This window comes from Thamnophis sirtalis, unplaced genomic scaffold, assembly GCF_051295495.1.
Source record: "Thamnophis sirtalis isolate CommonGarterSnake01/CBP01778 unplaced genomic scaffold, rThaSir2_p1.2 scaffold_11, whole genome shotgun sequence".
NCBI lineage: Eukaryota > Metazoa > Chordata > Lepidosauria > Squamata > Natricidae > Thamnophis > Thamnophis sirtalis.
The window spans coordinates 43,411,384-43,427,574 of NW_028261391.1; the positions used below are offsets into that span (position 1 = coordinate 43,411,384).

A 16,191-nucleotide genomic window follows, 5' to 3' on the forward strand; every position below is an offset into this window, starting at 1 on the left:
TACTTTTTGTTAATTAGTTTTCTTCTTTGGACACTCTTTAGCTTATTTTAATCATTACATTATGTTAGATTTTCTTTCTTCACTATACAATCAGTACTTTTTTGTTGTGTAGTGCTGCAGTTTTTTTATAGTTCAATGAAAACAAACTTTAAGAAATTAAAGCTGCCACTGTCTGCCTATACAGAAATCATCACGCGGTATCGCCTCCACAGCAATAAAGTTGTGCAACTCTCCGTTTATAAAAGGAAATTTAGTTCTTTCAACGACATATGAAATTTGCGTCGCAAACCATTCGATTAGAGAACTACATCTCCCAAGACATCTTTCAGCCGGCCCTGCTGAGATTGGCTAGTAAGTGCGTGACATCATCTGTTTTGACTCTGAGCGGTCACATGTTTGGGGTCTTCTTTGTTTAGAGTTGAGCTCGAACTTGATAAAGACGAAAAAGAGCGAGCGGGCTAAGGAGAAGGAAGCAAGAGGCTTTGCTGCTACCTACTCTTTAATTCCAGGAAAAAGCGACAGACAGGTAAATGTCTTCACTGTGAACTCAGCCGCTTAGAACTGAGCTGAATTCCCCGAGGCCAAAAATGTCATTGGGGGCCGGGTGATCATTTCTATTCCAGCAGAAACACATTCAAAACAACAATGTTAATGCCGTTAATCTTGAACAGCTTGATTTTAGTGCTGACACTCCTTCCCTGACGATAAAATAGATGACCCCCAGCATTGCCCTATCCTTTCGCTTTTCGCGAAAAAGTGTTAAAGGCAATTTTGATGGGAGTTTTAAATGCATACGGATTCTTTGTAAAATCTGCCATTACGGAGGAGGGAAAATCCGTTGATGTTGTTATGTAGCCAGAGAAAACGATACTGGCGCTGATTTCTTTCTTCTGTTGGTAGCGCGAGAAAAGCACATAGCCCAAATCAGAGCACCGTTAGTGCTGTTGACCGCTTTGTTTGTGCATGGAGAAAGGAAGTGGAATTCATCAAGAGGTGGAAAACAATACGCGTGGCGGGGGAGGCGCGCAAAGCGGCTTTCCTTCTCGACCACTTCTTTAAAATGCTTAAATGTGGATTTACACTGTTGGCGACACAGATTTCGGGGACTTGTAAAGGGCTAGATCGCGTCTTCTTTTAGGGGATCTTTCCTATTTTGAAACTTAATAGATCTACCATGTATTAATTTTGTCTTTTCCCTTCCTTTTTTCGCTTCCAAATACTTCAGCCAGTGGTTTGGACTTCTATTTCTGTTTGGACCGATTAGAAAGTTTTGGCCAGCAGATTTGGCTTATTTCTGAAAACATCGGGAAGTTCGCCCATTGTTTCCCCCGCCCCCAACTGCATTACAGTAACTAGAAGTTCCGTTTGGTGGCCCTTCTACGTTTAGTGGCAAATGCACAGCCTATAAGAAGCGATCTGTGTTGTTGTCCTTTCCCGTGCTCAACGACAGATTCCCGGGAGATCAATCTCCCGGTGCGTAGAATCCCCCCTCCCCCCCCGTCCCTCTTGAGGCGGTTGGCGAAGTGGCTGTTGGCTGGTACTCCACTGGGCTAGACCATTTTTTCCGGAAAGGTGGACAGAAATCTCTTAAAAAACCTTTAGGCCGTCGGCATTTTTTTAAAGGAGTTAGGCATAACTACTAAGAGGAAAAAGAAAAGAAAAAGGCTAAAAAAGGAGAGGATGAAAAGTGGGCACCCGTCCAAACGAGTCTTTTCCAAGTTGATTCTCCCTCCCCAAGATATCGCAGCTACCTTCTCCATCTTGAGAACTGAAGGAAAGGTCGCTGCTGATTGGAGCGCACCCCAGCTGAAGACGAAGGAAGAAGTGAGCTGCTTGAAAAATCGCATTCTCTAATTGGACATAAAATGCGGGGAGGCGGGTCTTGTTGCCTGCTCTGTTCGGGTGAAGGTGAATTGTAGGATGTGCTTGTGTTCGTGCGAGCTCGCCTAGCGGCTGTTCGGGTTCGACTCGAGGCCAGTTGTGTAACAGCTGGTGGCGCTGATTGGAGTTACGAGACGGTCCTGTGCCGTTTAAGGTTTCTAAGAACTTCGTCTGTTAGGTCAGCGGAGTGTTGGCGTAACCGCGAAAGGTTTTTTTATAAACTCAAATGCCCCTAGCTTTCTGGCAACCTGAGCCTCTTTCCAGATGGCCCGCAGGGAAACAACGTGGAATTGCAGTTATCAAGCCTTAGAAACACCAACACAAAAGTGTAACTTAATGGCGTCGAAGACATCCCGAAACTATTCGTGGGTCCACTTACACAGTTTACCTACCGTGTGCAGAGCTATAATTTTGTAAGGCGGAAACCCTGTATATGAGCCTGACTTGTTCTTTTTAGGAAAAGAGCGTCTGGTGACTTGACGTCCGCTGTTTGGTTTTGGAAATCTCTTTAAATAATACATTGAATTGCCGTAGAATTGTTGCAGCTGGGCTTCCTGCATAAAGTTTTTATAAACTTCAATTAAAGTAATCTTGGAAGCTTCATGCAAACCAACAGAATATGAACCTGCTTTCCCCAAATAGTATAAAATGTTTTGCAATGATCACAGAGAAAGTCGGGAGATGTTGGTAGAAATTAATGGAATTTTTGCTGAAGCCATGGATTGCTTTTTACAATATGTATATACAGGCAAAGTAAAAATCACCACGGATAATGTGCAGTACCTGTTTGAAATCTCTTTAAATAATACATTGAATTGCCGTAGAATTGTTGCAGCTGGGCTTCCTGCATAAAGTTTTTATAAACTTCAATTAAAGTAATCTTGGAAGCTTCATGCAAACCAACAGAATATGAACCTGCTTTCCCCAAATAGTATAAAAGTAGCAAAGCTTTATATTATAAAACATAGGTATATATTTTTTCCTTCCATTCAATCATGTCAGTTTCTCAGACTGAGTGGATGAGTCGCTGCAGGGTTTTTTGGCAAGGTTTTTCAGAAGTTGTTTGCCTCCCTTCTTTCCAGGATTGAGAAAAAGTGACTGGCAAAATCACCTAGTTCCCAAGGTGAGAGTAGAGTTCACAATCCCACAGTTTCTAGCCCCATGCTTTGACCACTACATAAGACTGGCTCTCCAGTTGAAATTGTAAAAAATGTACATTTTTTATAGTTGGCATAAATTATCTTTATTTTTTTAGATATTTTTTATCCTGCCTTTATTATTTTTATTAAAAAAAAACTCAAGGCAGCAAACATATCTAATATTTCTTTCTCATCTTATCCCCCCCACACACACAACCACTCTGTTAGGTGAGTCACTGGCCCAAAATCATCCAGCTGATTTTCATGCCTGAGGCAGGACTAAATCTCATTGTTTCCTGGTTTTTAATCAGATGCCTTAACCACTACTTCAGACTACCTATCAATTATTTAATTTGACTCATGGTAAAATGCACAGCAGTAAATATTGCACTAGTTATTATCCGTTATTTTATATAATACCAGTTTTCATAATTAATCTGTTCAGTGTTTGGATGAGAAACCAATGGGATATGCTAACACTATAGATTAGACTGGGGTGCTGAAAAAAGCTGTAGTGAGGCAAGAACTCACTAAAGATTTGATACCAAGAAAACCACTGCATGTCCATGAAGTCACAGGAGTTGAGCACTATTGGAAAAAGACTTTACTTTTTTTACTTTTTTAGATCAACAAAGAAAAAAAATACAATTGCTTCCTCTTAAGGAGTTATAATTTAAGGAGGTAATTTCAAATTTATATCCCAGGAAAGAAAGGATCAGAATTTCAGGGCTAACTTGATATGAATATGACGAAGTAGAATTAGACAAACTTAAAGGAAGTAAACATCTTTTGTTCTTGTAATTTTACCTAATCTCGTTAATGATTATAAGAGAACTGTACTAATTCTGTGCAATATTTGATAGGTAAAATCAAGCTACCTAAAGTAATATTTAAAAAAAAAATTTTACAGTGGGGGTAAAGAGGCATGGAATTGATAAGTGAGATTTATTTTAATTCTGTGGTGAAGTAATTTAAAAATTAGTTTTAGGCTATCCACTTTCTTTCTACCATAATCATTAAACTGAAATTAATTTCCTTGTCATGAAGGGTCTTAAATATAACAATCAACAAACTGAATTAAGCCCAGAAATCTATTGGCAATCAATACAATGACTTCATGAATAGTATTATGCTTACTTGAAAGGTACAGGACAGCTGGTTTGGAAAAGGAAGTCATCTTCTACCCAGATATGCTTGCATCACCACAAGCATTTATTCAATAAATATAGTTTTAAAAATCATTGGTAAGTGTTATGTCTAAACCCTGTCAAGGCACATTTAGGATAGAAAACTTTTGAATAAAGATTACTTGCTTTCTTAACTTCATGAAATTTTTACAACTGTGGGTAATGGTTATCATGTCTTCCAGAAAGAAACACACTTATCTAGTTCAGTCTGTTGGTTACTGAAATAAAACATCCATGTCTAACATATTCACATTGTTTCATATTCACAAGATTTAGTGGTGTTCAGGTTAATGCAACAAGTGTGTTAAACTGAGAAGGAACTTACATTTTGATAATTCTGAAATTACAGGAATAAATTTTTGTTAACCTAAGTAGAATTGTTACAATTTGCATGGGTTGGTGAGGATAGGACTAAATGAAAAGACTTTTGATCTTTCCCTTTATGCTTATCTACCATGCCTCAATTGTTGGATGGCTACCAGTGATCATTAATACATCAACAATCCAATTATAGGCTTCTAAAATATTCTGGACTACTATTTCATTTATTTTCCCTCAGTTCATGGTTTTAATGACAAATAAGTAAGCACAGTTTACCATATTTTCCAGAGTATAAAACACACCGGACTCATGTCTAAATTCACTACAGCCTACTTAAGAAAATCTTCAAATATTACAACACAAATGTTTCTCATGTATCTTCACTAATTCTATTGCTAATATTTTTTCTACAATACCAAATATGGTTGAAATGAATTATTTGTAATTGCTAAAGCCCCGTTAGCTTATGCTGATCAGGGTGGTCAGTAACTAGGTATTTTTTCCAAGAGAATTCTGTACGTTTTCTTAGACACTCTCCCGGTTTTCCTACCAGAAATCCATAAAGAAAAATTACAAGTGTCATTAAATAGTGAGTCCAGTATGAGAATGGAGATGTTTGGATACAAAACTGTCTCCATCTAGCTTCTATATATCCCATTTTGATTGTTCTTAAATGCATATGCAAACAGCTCTTCATAGCTAAAGTGAAAGTGATGCTTGTGAGGATGAAGTTGCAAGCAATTCTCCCTCCCCAAAACACCTCCTTGTGTATTTAATCTCCCTTCAAAGGTCTTTCATTCATTCAATGTATTCTGTAAAGTTTTCCTGTGCTAAAGAAATATCAGGATTGGTTAGTTTAGCAAAATAGCATTAAGACAGAAGAGTTTAGTTTTGAGAAATAGTTTGCTCCTTTTGACTAAGTAAGACTATAGTCCTATTGCATGGATGAACCAATCTTTTACTTAGTGTATTAATGTCCTTTGTAGTCTGAAATATTTTTAAAATATCTATTTTTAGCAACAAGAAGATATTCATTACATCCCTTCTCCATGATTGCATGAACAGTTGATGTAACCATGGTACTAATACTGGGGCGCAGATTGAACAGAGGGGATAGTCGGGTCCAAGAATCCCCAGTCACCAAGCGTAAAGTTTTTGAAATGGACCCAAAGTCTTTATCAGGCCATGAGTTCTTTGATTTTTCTTCTGGCTCATCCCATGCTGAAAGCATACTTCAGATCTTCAATGAATTTCGTGACAGTCGCTTGTTCACAGATGTAATAATCTGTGTTGAAGGCAGAGAATTTCCTTGTCATCGTGCTGTTCTTTCAGCTTGCAGCAGCTACTTCAGAGCTATGTTTTGCAATGATCACAGAGAAAGTCGGGAGATGTTGGTAGAAATTAATGGAATTTTTGCTGAAGCCATGGATTGCTTTTTACAATATGTATATACAGGCAAAGTAAAAATCACCACGGATAATGTGCAGTACCTGTTTGAAACGTCAAGTCTCTTTCAAATAAGTGTTTTGCGCGATGCATGTGCTAAGTTTCTAGAAGAGCAACTAGATCCTTGTAACTGTCTAGGAATTCAACGTTTTGCTGATACACACTCTCTGAAAACACTCTTTACAAAATGCAAAACTTTTGCACTGCAAAATTTTGAGGATGTGGCCCAGCATGAAGAATTTCTTGAGCTTGGAAAAGATGAACTTATTGATTACATTTGCAGTGATGAACTGGTAATAAGCAAAGAAGAAATGGTGTTTGAAGCAGTTATGCACTGGGTTTACCGGACTGTGGAATCCAGGCGCTCAGTTCTACAAGAAATTCTCACACATGTGAGACTGCCTTTGTTACATCCTAACTACTTTGTTCAGACAGTGGAAGTAGACCAGTTGATTCAAAACTCACCTGAATGTTACCAATTGTTACATGAAGCACGGAGGTACCATGTCCTTGGAAATGAAATGATGTCTTCAAGAACTAGACCACGAAGGTAAGATGATCTTCAGAGTAGCTTTCTGTTGAATTCCAGAATAATTTTGTTTGGCTATTAACGTTATATTTTGATTTGCACATTGGAAAAAGCAAGTGTGTATGCTGCTCAGTCACTACCACTTAATTCCCTATGCTGAAGGAAGTAACTAAGTAGACCTAGAACATATTTTCTGGTTTGTCTGATGTTATGTGTGAATTGAAAAATCTATTTGTTCTTTTTATCAAATCATATATCAAGACAGCCCCTTTATTATTAGGAGTGTAACAAGTTAATATATCCTGGTTTGCAGATCTTGCAAAATGGGGAGCTGGGTGGGTAGGTATGCAACCTGATCATTCAGGCTACAAATCTCATGATTGCTGTTTGCTACTCATATTGTCCTATGTGAGTTGCAGTCAAAAAAATCTAGATTGCCAGCTTAGATGGACCATACAGGTTTAGTTCACTATTGTCACTGGTGGAAGGAATCAAGCTGGTGTGCTTGGTTGCTCAATTCTATTCTCACTCACATACTGATTTAAATTCATTCTGTCTAATTGTTTACCTAGGAACTGAGCCAGTACTATCAGTCAGTAAAGGTATATATCTGGAAATCTTCAGGTTGCTTAACACTGTTTTCAAATGTATGTAGATTATGTAGAGTTTTGAGATCCTGTTCTTAAATATAATGTTTCAGTCAATTTTAAGTACTGTTGCTAAAATTTTAAATTATAAATATATTTTGTGTTTATAGATCAACTGGCTACTCTGAAGTTATAGTTGTTGTTGGAGGTTGTGAGCGTGTTGGGGGATTTAATTTGCCATATACAGAATGTTATGACCCAATGACAGGAGAGTGGAAATCCCTGGCAAAATTACCAGAATTTACAAAATCTGAGTATGCAGTTTGTGCTTTGAGGAATGACATCCTTGTTTCAGGTAATAATTTTATATTATTTGTTGGGGGGAGGTGTAATAGAAAAAAATATGTTATTTTAAAGAATATTTTTTTTTAATTACCGTATTTTTTGGACTATAAGATGCTCTGGACTATAAAATACACATTAGCTTTAAAGGAGGAAAATGGAAAAAAAAAATCTGCCTGTTGCCGCCGCCCATTTGCTACCATCACGACCAATTTGCCGCAGCCCAATAAAGTGAACATAGAGAAGACTTATTTGTCCATTTCTGAATAACTCTGAAAAGTCGTCTTCATTTATATATGTTGATTTCAATTAAAGGGAATGTCCAATTTTCAGTGTGAGAACCTGTATATCTGGTCTGGTTTCTACTGAAATATCATTCCAGAAAATGTTCTTTGATGAGAAAAGGTTTATATCCATTACTCTATAATCAAGAAGTTTTGAAAGTATATGATTGTTCTGCATTTTATTTTTAGTTGTATAAACTAGAGGTTTGCAAAGCATTTCACACTGAAACATTTTGAATTTGAGGTAGTCATTTTGAATACTGTGGCAGCATTTTGTATTCAAAACAGATGTTTTAAGCTTTTTTGAACCTGAAATATTTCCAAAATGGTCAAAGCAACATATCTAGCTTGAAAGAACCATTTCGGATTCATCACAGAGCATTTCAAATGTCAAACACTCAGAAAAAAAAAATTATACACTTCTACCTGTAACATAGTAATGCATTTTCCACAATGAGACCCAACAGTGACAATACTTATATAATAATAATAAATTCTATTTTTTCAATAAGGTGGGAGAATCAATAGCCGTGATGTGTGGATTTATAATTCTCAACTTAATATTTGGATCAGAGTCGCTTCTCTAAATAAAGGGAGGTGGCGTCATAAAATGGCAGTCCTCCTTGGAAAGGTAAGGTATCTTTATTAGAGATACTTAGCTTCTGAAGTATGGTTGTAATAAAACACTAACCCAAAATTACATTGAATTCTGTCTTAAAGGTGAGGTTTGCTGTTGAAACATGTCATTTTAACATTTGGGTTTGTTGATATACTGTATACATTACATTTGATGTACAGTTGCCATAGAAAGGATTTCTCAGTCAGGCCTTTTTTATTTATAACAAGCAGCCTATTATGATAGAGGGAGGGAGAGAGAGATATACACTTTTTAATAGGCAAAGGGCAGAAACAGAAAATATTGCTAAAGATAATGAAATAAAACAACATATTGAATAATGTCAAGATAGTCAGCAAGTAAATGAAGTTACAAATATTGGAATAAATTTGTGCTTCATGTTTTCTGTTTTCTCCTGCTGCACAATATTTGATATAGTCCAAGTTGAAGAGAATTTGAAGTCATGTGAAGTATTGCATGTTCTTTCTAGTTATTGATGAAGCAGGAGTAAGATAGGCATTAAAAATGTCCTTATTAACAGAACAATAAAATAACATCCTTTTATGTCCTGGGATCCACATCCACATCCATATATCAAAGAGTTTGGGGAAAGTGGTCAGTTTTTCCCCAAATTAAAAAAAGTGTGTGTGTGTATGTATGTATGTATGTGTATATATATGTTGTATTTGTGCTGATAAATAAATAAAGGGAGACTAGTATAGATCTATTTCAAACTATTTATCTCATTTGGGGAAAAACTGACCACTTTCCCCAAACTCTTTGATATCTTGGCCGTGCTTTCTAATGCCAAGCTGTTTCTTCTATTTCAAATTCAATATCATTAAATCTGAAGTATGTGTTTGGCCCGATCTTGTCCAAAGAATCATATGAACCCTGCTGTTAAACCATGTGTCATTATTATTTTTTTCAATTAGTAGTTTTCCCCTCACGTTATTTTAGCTTGATAGAAAATCATCCGCTGTTATAAGTGGAATAAATCTGAAGGGAGAAAATGGGAGCTTTTGCCAATAGTTATAAATGTTTATTTATGTGTCTTGTTGGGTACTCCTGGCTTTCTGAATAATGAGAACAGATGATACAAAATGTGGGGTCATAATGCAAAGTTTGCATCTATAGTAAGAAATGAATTTTAATTTTATCGTGATAAAATGTTGTTCCTTATCTGTATTAGGACAAACTGTTTAATAGTATCTTAGCATTTCAGTCAGCAGATTCCTCAGTTTTACTTGGAAATGTTAATATTCAAAATTTGGATTATTTGCATACAAAGCATGTGCGCTACCCATTTAGAGTTGTTGCTAGTCTTTTCCTTATTTCCAATTTTAAAAAATACATAGTTGTTATTTTGGAGGTTGCATGTATGCATATTTATGTGAGTAAAATCTGGAGTATGTTTTTATTTTTGTTTTACTTACTAGGAATTTGTGCAAATTATTCTGTACAATTACATGTGATATTTGAAGCTTCTATGTTTGAGCTGGGAAGAACTTTTGTAACCAAACTAGGTGGTAGAAGGAGGTATTGTGGCCGATGTCACAAAGATCACCCAGATGCTGAACAAGTTAAAATAAATAGAGGTGGGGAGGGAGAGAATAAAACCATTAAAAGTAATAATCATAATATGCTCTCAATTGCCAGTTTTTATGCATTTGGGTGCATTTCAAATCTTAAACTGGGATGTCTTTTTTGGGCTGCAAAAATTCAATCAACCATAAGATATTAGCATGGAAATACAAATAAGTCCTTAAATGTTAGCAGCCACAGATTATGTGGATTTTTTCAGCCCAGGAACAATAATCTTACATAAGATTTTGAAAAGTTGAGGCATATCTGAAGACTTTCAGGTTTTGTGTAACTTTTGTGTAAAAATATTAGAGGATAAATACATGCTGATAACATTTTTTACATATTCTAACAGGTGTATGTGGTTGGAGGATATGATGGGCAAAATCGACTGAGTAGTGTGGAGTGTTATGACTCTTTTTCCAATCGATGGACAGAAGTAGCTTCACTTAAAGAAGCTGTCAGTTCTCCAGCAGTTACCAGCTGTGTGGGCAAACTGTTCGTGATTGGTGGAGGTCCAGATGATAACACATGCTCTGATAAGGTTTGATATGCTTTTCTCACATTAGTAATATTTTAAAATGTATTTTTAAACTATGTATGTACAGCTGTAGAGGTAAATAACCCTGTATAAAGTGCAGAAAAATAATGAGAGGGTAGTGAAATTAAAACTATGAAATAACAAAATAAAAATAGAGCTAATACTATATCATATTTTCCATACATTTCTATCCTTGAAAGCATTTTTGCTCCCTCGTCCATGCATCACTTCATATCTTCCTTTTCTGTTTAAATTTCTCTCTCGTCTTTTTCAAGAACTCACTACTGCCATCTGACTTTTTTAATCTTTCCCTTTTTCTCAGCTCATTCATTTTTTCTTTTCTTTTTTTTTCTGATTCAATCTTCATTTTTTCACTTGGATAACCAGATCATCTGTATCTACTTCTGTCCTAGTGGTTTCTCATTTGTGAATAAAATCCATAATCAATCATCATAATTCATTCTTGACTTTTTTTACCACACATACTTTTTAATTTTATTAAAGATTATAATTATAATTATAATGAGCCATGGTGGTGCAGTGGTTAGAATGCTGAACTGCAGACTACTACTGCTGATTGCCGGCTGTCAGCAGTTCGAGTTTCACCAGCTCAAGATTGATTCAGCCTTCCATTCTTCCAAGGTTGGTAAAATGAAGACCCAGATTGTTGGGGGCAATATGCTGACACTGTAAACTACTTAGAGAGGGCTGTAAAGCATATAAGTTTAAGTGCTATTGCTATAACAGGAAAATTAAGAAAAAACAAAGATAGAAGAATAAAAAGAAAGAGTAGAAGGTGCAGAAAAGATAGAAAAATAAAAGTAAGAATATAGTTTTAAAAAAGAAGAGAAATACATAAAGAAGCTACTCCCCACATTTTTCACAAATGTAAACAATTTTAGCAACTTATCAGTTTCTCTTCAAAGGTAACAAATTATTCTTTCATATACTCCATCTCTTCTCTATAAATAAATAAATTATGGTCATTTTAGGCCTGGTGTCAGCAAAAGTCCATTAAAGGATACCAGAAATAGCAATATATCTACTTTAACCTTGGTCAATAAACCAACTTTATTTATTTGTTAAATTTATTAACTGCCCATCTTGCTGGGCAGTTTACAGCAGAAAAATTGAGAAAATGATAAAACATGTAAACATAATAGCAAAGCAATGAAACAATAACAATAAACATTAACAATCTATAACAATATGAATTAAAAGATGGGCAGAGGCGAAGCAGGAAATGCAGCCTCCAATGTGGTAGTCCCCTGTTAACTCCGGGCTAACTGGGAGAGCCAAGTGTTCACGCCCTTGTGGAATGATAGAAAGATGGGAGCAAACCTCACCCCAGCGGGACGGTATGTGCCACAGAGCTTTATATTTTATAATTTTGTATTCCTTCCTGTGACTTCAGATTCAGATTTGTTTATTTATAGGCCGCCCTTTTCCCTGAGGGGACTCAGGGCGGCTTACAATCAAAAAAGGAAGGGGAGTGTGGGACAATACAAAAAAAGAAATGTGCACAGAGTAAATTAGACAATAAAACTCAACATTCACTCAGCATTCGGGAGGGGCGAAATAAGATTATCCCCAGGCCTGACGGGTTAGCCAGTTCTTGAGGGCTGTGCGGAAGGCCTGGACGGTGGTGAGGGTACGAATCTCCACGGGGAGATTGTTCCATAGTGTCGGAGCCGCAACAGAGAAGGCTCTCCTCCGAGTAGTCGCCAGTCGGCACTGACTGGCGGATGGAATACGGAGGACTTCTAATAATCTTAATATTTATTCAGATAATGTTGCAAAAGTTCTCTTTTTTTTTCTTTGACCTTTCTCACAAAATTCTTCAAAACAAGCCTGTCCCATCCAAATAGGAAAATTATCCAGGTTACCCTCTTGGTTTATTATTTGCATATCCTATTTAATTATTAAACATCAGCCATTTCCTTTGTATGTGGAGTTTTCCATGTCAAGAATGACATTTGTAAATCAACCTTCAACTCGGATTCAGTCTTGTCTTGTAAAACCTGTTCCTCTTCCATAACATCTTTTAGTCACAGTCCTTCCATAGAGTCAGATGTCTCTGATAACACTATGAATTTCTGAGTCCATTTTTCAAAATAATGTGTTAAGACTATTTTGCTACATTCTGTAATTGTAAATCAAGGCTGTTCCTTTTTAATTATAATGTTTACTTACCTTTAGTGTCCAATTTTTAAAATCTTACTTTAAAAAAAGCATTTTCTTACAGGAGGGATTCTTTATAATAAATTTCAAACTCTTATTTCAAATGTTTGTAACGTTCTAAAATCAAAATTTTAATCATGATGTTTATTGGCTGTTTATTCCAAAGAATATTCAACTCGTAGTTAAAATTTTGTTTTGCTGAGACTTATTTTGAATTTTTGAATTATTATATAAAATAATTTGTTTTACACATTTTGCAACTGTCATTAAATGTTGTTGGTTTAAAGAGAATTTCTTTTTAACAGGAGTACAACAACTAAGAAGAACTTTTTTTACTATTTTACTCTTAGGCGAAGATTAGGTAAAGGCAGCATTATGACTTGGGGTGGGGGGGGAGTTGCCAAGGCAGACTTATGCTGTGGTTCAATATTTATGCTGTGAGAGAGGCGGGAGAGAGACAGAGAGAGAGAGAGCGCGACAGAGAGAGACAGACCCCCCCTCACCCCTATCCCCCAAATATTTCCCTTGCAGAATTTCACAAATTAAGGAAATTCTGTTATCATATGCTGTACCCTCACCACCCTCCAGACCTTCCGCACAGCCCTTAGAATCTGGCTATCCCGTCAGGCCTGGGGCTAAAGATTGTAACCCGCCCGAATGGTATGAATGTTGCGTTTTAATCATGTACTGTCTTATATGTAAAAGTCTGTCCCCCCCTTCCTTTTGATTGTGAGCCGCCCTGAGTCCCCCCAGGGAAAAGGGCGGCATACAAATAAATAAACTATAAACTATAAACTGACTTGCTTTCAAGTTTGTATTTTAAAATGTATTTTAAACCATAAGTTTAACTATGTTGAATCCAGATAACATACTGAATAGCAATGATTTTTAAAAAAAAGCTTGCTAGAGAAGGTGATAGGAACATGTACAAACCCAGGGAAAGGCAAATCTCATTCTTCTCAGGCTAAACTGATTCATTACGACTTTCAAGTACATCTTTTATTTTTAGCAATTATACTTGCTAAACTAAGTCAAAAAGAAAGTATGCAAATTTTATGTCTTATGGTAAATGAAGAATAATCTTTGATTTGCTGATCGTTTATTACATCACTTAGTAAATGATGTTAAAAATCAAAGAAAGAAGAATTTATAAGCACTATATAATATACCAAAAATGTGCTAAAAACCAACCTGTATTTCCTTCTCTTAAGGTTCAGTCGTATGATCCTGATACTAATTCTTGGCTCCTTCGGGCAACAATCCCCATTGCGAAGAGATGTATTACAGCTGTATCATTAAACAATCTCATTTATGTTGCTGGGGGACTCACAAAAGCGATATATTGCTATGATCCGGTTGAAGATTATTGGATGCATGTGCAGAACACATTTAGTAGACAGGTAACATCTAAGAACTAAAAATGCTCATATGTACAAGTAATGATATGTTAACATAAAATGATTTAAGTGCAAAATTAGGAAAGCTTTTTATTTCTACAAGTTTGTTTTTTATGAAATTGATACTGGAGCATTGGGCTTTTACTCCAAATAACAAAGTGATTTTTTTCATCTTGGTGTACTTACAGAAGCAAGCAGGTTTTTCCAATATAGATCTCTCCAAATATATTGGATTAATTGGCTAACATCAGAATTTTGATGAGAAATTACGGAAGTGTAATATATTTGGAGGGCACAAAATGGGAAAGTTTGGTTTAAAGATATAATTCAGCATAAGACTACTTGAAGTATCTGGAAAGTATTAGGATGGTGCTGTCCTGGAAGTTTGCAGAAACCATATTTGGACTGAGCTTGATACTTGAGGATTTTCATAAAAAAATTGATTGATTTAGAATTTGCCCATGTTGATATCTATAAGAGGCAGAAATACTTCTCAGAAAGCATGATGCAAAAGTTTATTGACAAGGAATATATACAAAGCCCAAGCTTAAGAAAATAAATTTACAAAAGAATAATTTGGTACATTTCTAACAAAACAATTATTGTAATATTATTTTACTCTTTTCTCTTTTTGATCTGATGATCAGGAAAACTGTGGCATGTCTGTCTGTAATGGGAAAATCTATATCCTTGGTGGGAGAAGAGAAAATGGAGAAGCCACAGATACTATTCTTTGTTATGACCCTGCAACAAGTATCATTACTGGAGTAGCTGCCATGCCGAGACCAGTATCATACCATGGCTGTGTGACTATTCACCGATACAATGATAAGAAGAATTTTTGAGTAAGAAATCAGGCTCATATTACTGTCAGAATTTGTAGGGCAGGAAAGCAGCCTTTTCCAAAGTGTCATCTGGAAAGAAACACTGTTGTGTTTAAAATCTTGATTGTTACATATTTCCCATAATTATGATTTTTAACTTCCTCTGAAATCATTAACAGTTGATGTTACTAAATAGATCATGCTCATGTCCATATTGTATTTTTTCAAGTTTATTTCAAATAGTTTTACCTGCATTTTTCATATTTTCAATGGGATAAGTACTGTTTACTGTCAATGTGAAAAATTAAGTTTATATATGATTTATGTGTAAATGGTTTAAGTAATATGTTGCCCTTTATTTTCTTTCACTTTGAATTTATAGTACCATTATTAGAATAATTTTTAAAATATTTGAAAATAATATACACCAATGTTGCTTTGCATCATCATGAAAGAATCATAAAGAATATTAAAAATATTTAGGTCCATCTATATAAAAAAAATCACTGTTAAAGAGGTGTTTCTTTTTTTTTTTTTAGTATGTGGTATGTGACTATTTTTCATTTTATTTCTAAATGAGACCTTAAAACATCTTAGTTACTTTTTAAATCTTCAGAATTTCCATCTGAAATTAAGTATAGTAAAGATCACATCATAGTTGTCCATCAGGAGCCCAAAGGACTTTAATTAGGATTAAATTCTGCCACTCACTATATTGGGTTTCAGTATTGGTCCCAAATTGGTAAATAACAACTTTAGATTTCAAAAAATTCAATAGTAAGGAGCTTTTGTTTAAGATACAGGAGAACCAATGTACAAGCAGTTGATTAATCATTGTCTTCTATTAAAGAATAAAAACAACTGTCATGTACCTGTTATTAATATTTTTCCAGGTAACATCTCTCTGTGACATGGATCATTTTCTGAATTTTTCCTGTAGCATACCCTGTACAACTTGAATAAATTTGACATATTTTAGTGTAGAAAATGCATATTAAAACATGATTTCTAGCTGTGAAAATAAGTATACCTGTTACCAGCACTTTTGTGTTGTGTATTGCTGTGATCAGTAGTTGTACGATAAACATTTACAGTACAAGAACATGTTTTACAAGGAAAATTCATTATGCCGTTTTGTACACTATTGTTTGCTTCCTGAATATTTTCCATATAATTATTACACTGCTGTGAATATTATGAAATTTTCTCGGACATTCTGACATAGGTAAGTTATGTATATTCTTTTTACATCACCATTTTTATATCTGATATGTTCAGCCAACATACATTTGCTTGTTAATCTCCCACATATACTAACATTTAACTTTATTA

At 35.3% G+C, this 16,191-nt stretch overlaps 1 protein-coding gene across 2 annotated transcripts; it reads left to right on the top strand.

The window, feature by feature from the left end:
- KLHL24 (kelch like family member 24) lies at positions 1 to 15,961 on the top strand. 2 transcript variants are annotated; one of them, XM_014052141.2, is made up of 7 exons: positions 1 to 526; positions 5,546 to 6,524; positions 7,261 to 7,445; positions 8,229 to 8,347; positions 10,272 to 10,460; positions 13,850 to 14,038; positions 14,683 to 15,961. In XM_014052141.2, the coding sequence occupies exons 2-7, from the start codon at positions 5,605 to 5,607 to the stop codon at positions 14,878 to 14,880; spliced, it is 1,800 nt and encodes a 599-aa protein (XP_013907616.2). In that variant the 5' UTR covers positions 1 to 526; positions 5,546 to 5,604; the 3' UTR covers positions 14,881 to 15,961. The 2 variants fall into 2 exon arrangements, with proteins under 2 accessions (XP_013907616.2, XP_087581814.1); XM_087725688.1 differs by lacking the exon at positions 1 to 526 and adding an exon at positions 3,646 to 3,701.
- The last annotated feature ends 230 nt before the right edge of the window (positions 15,962 to 16,191 follow it).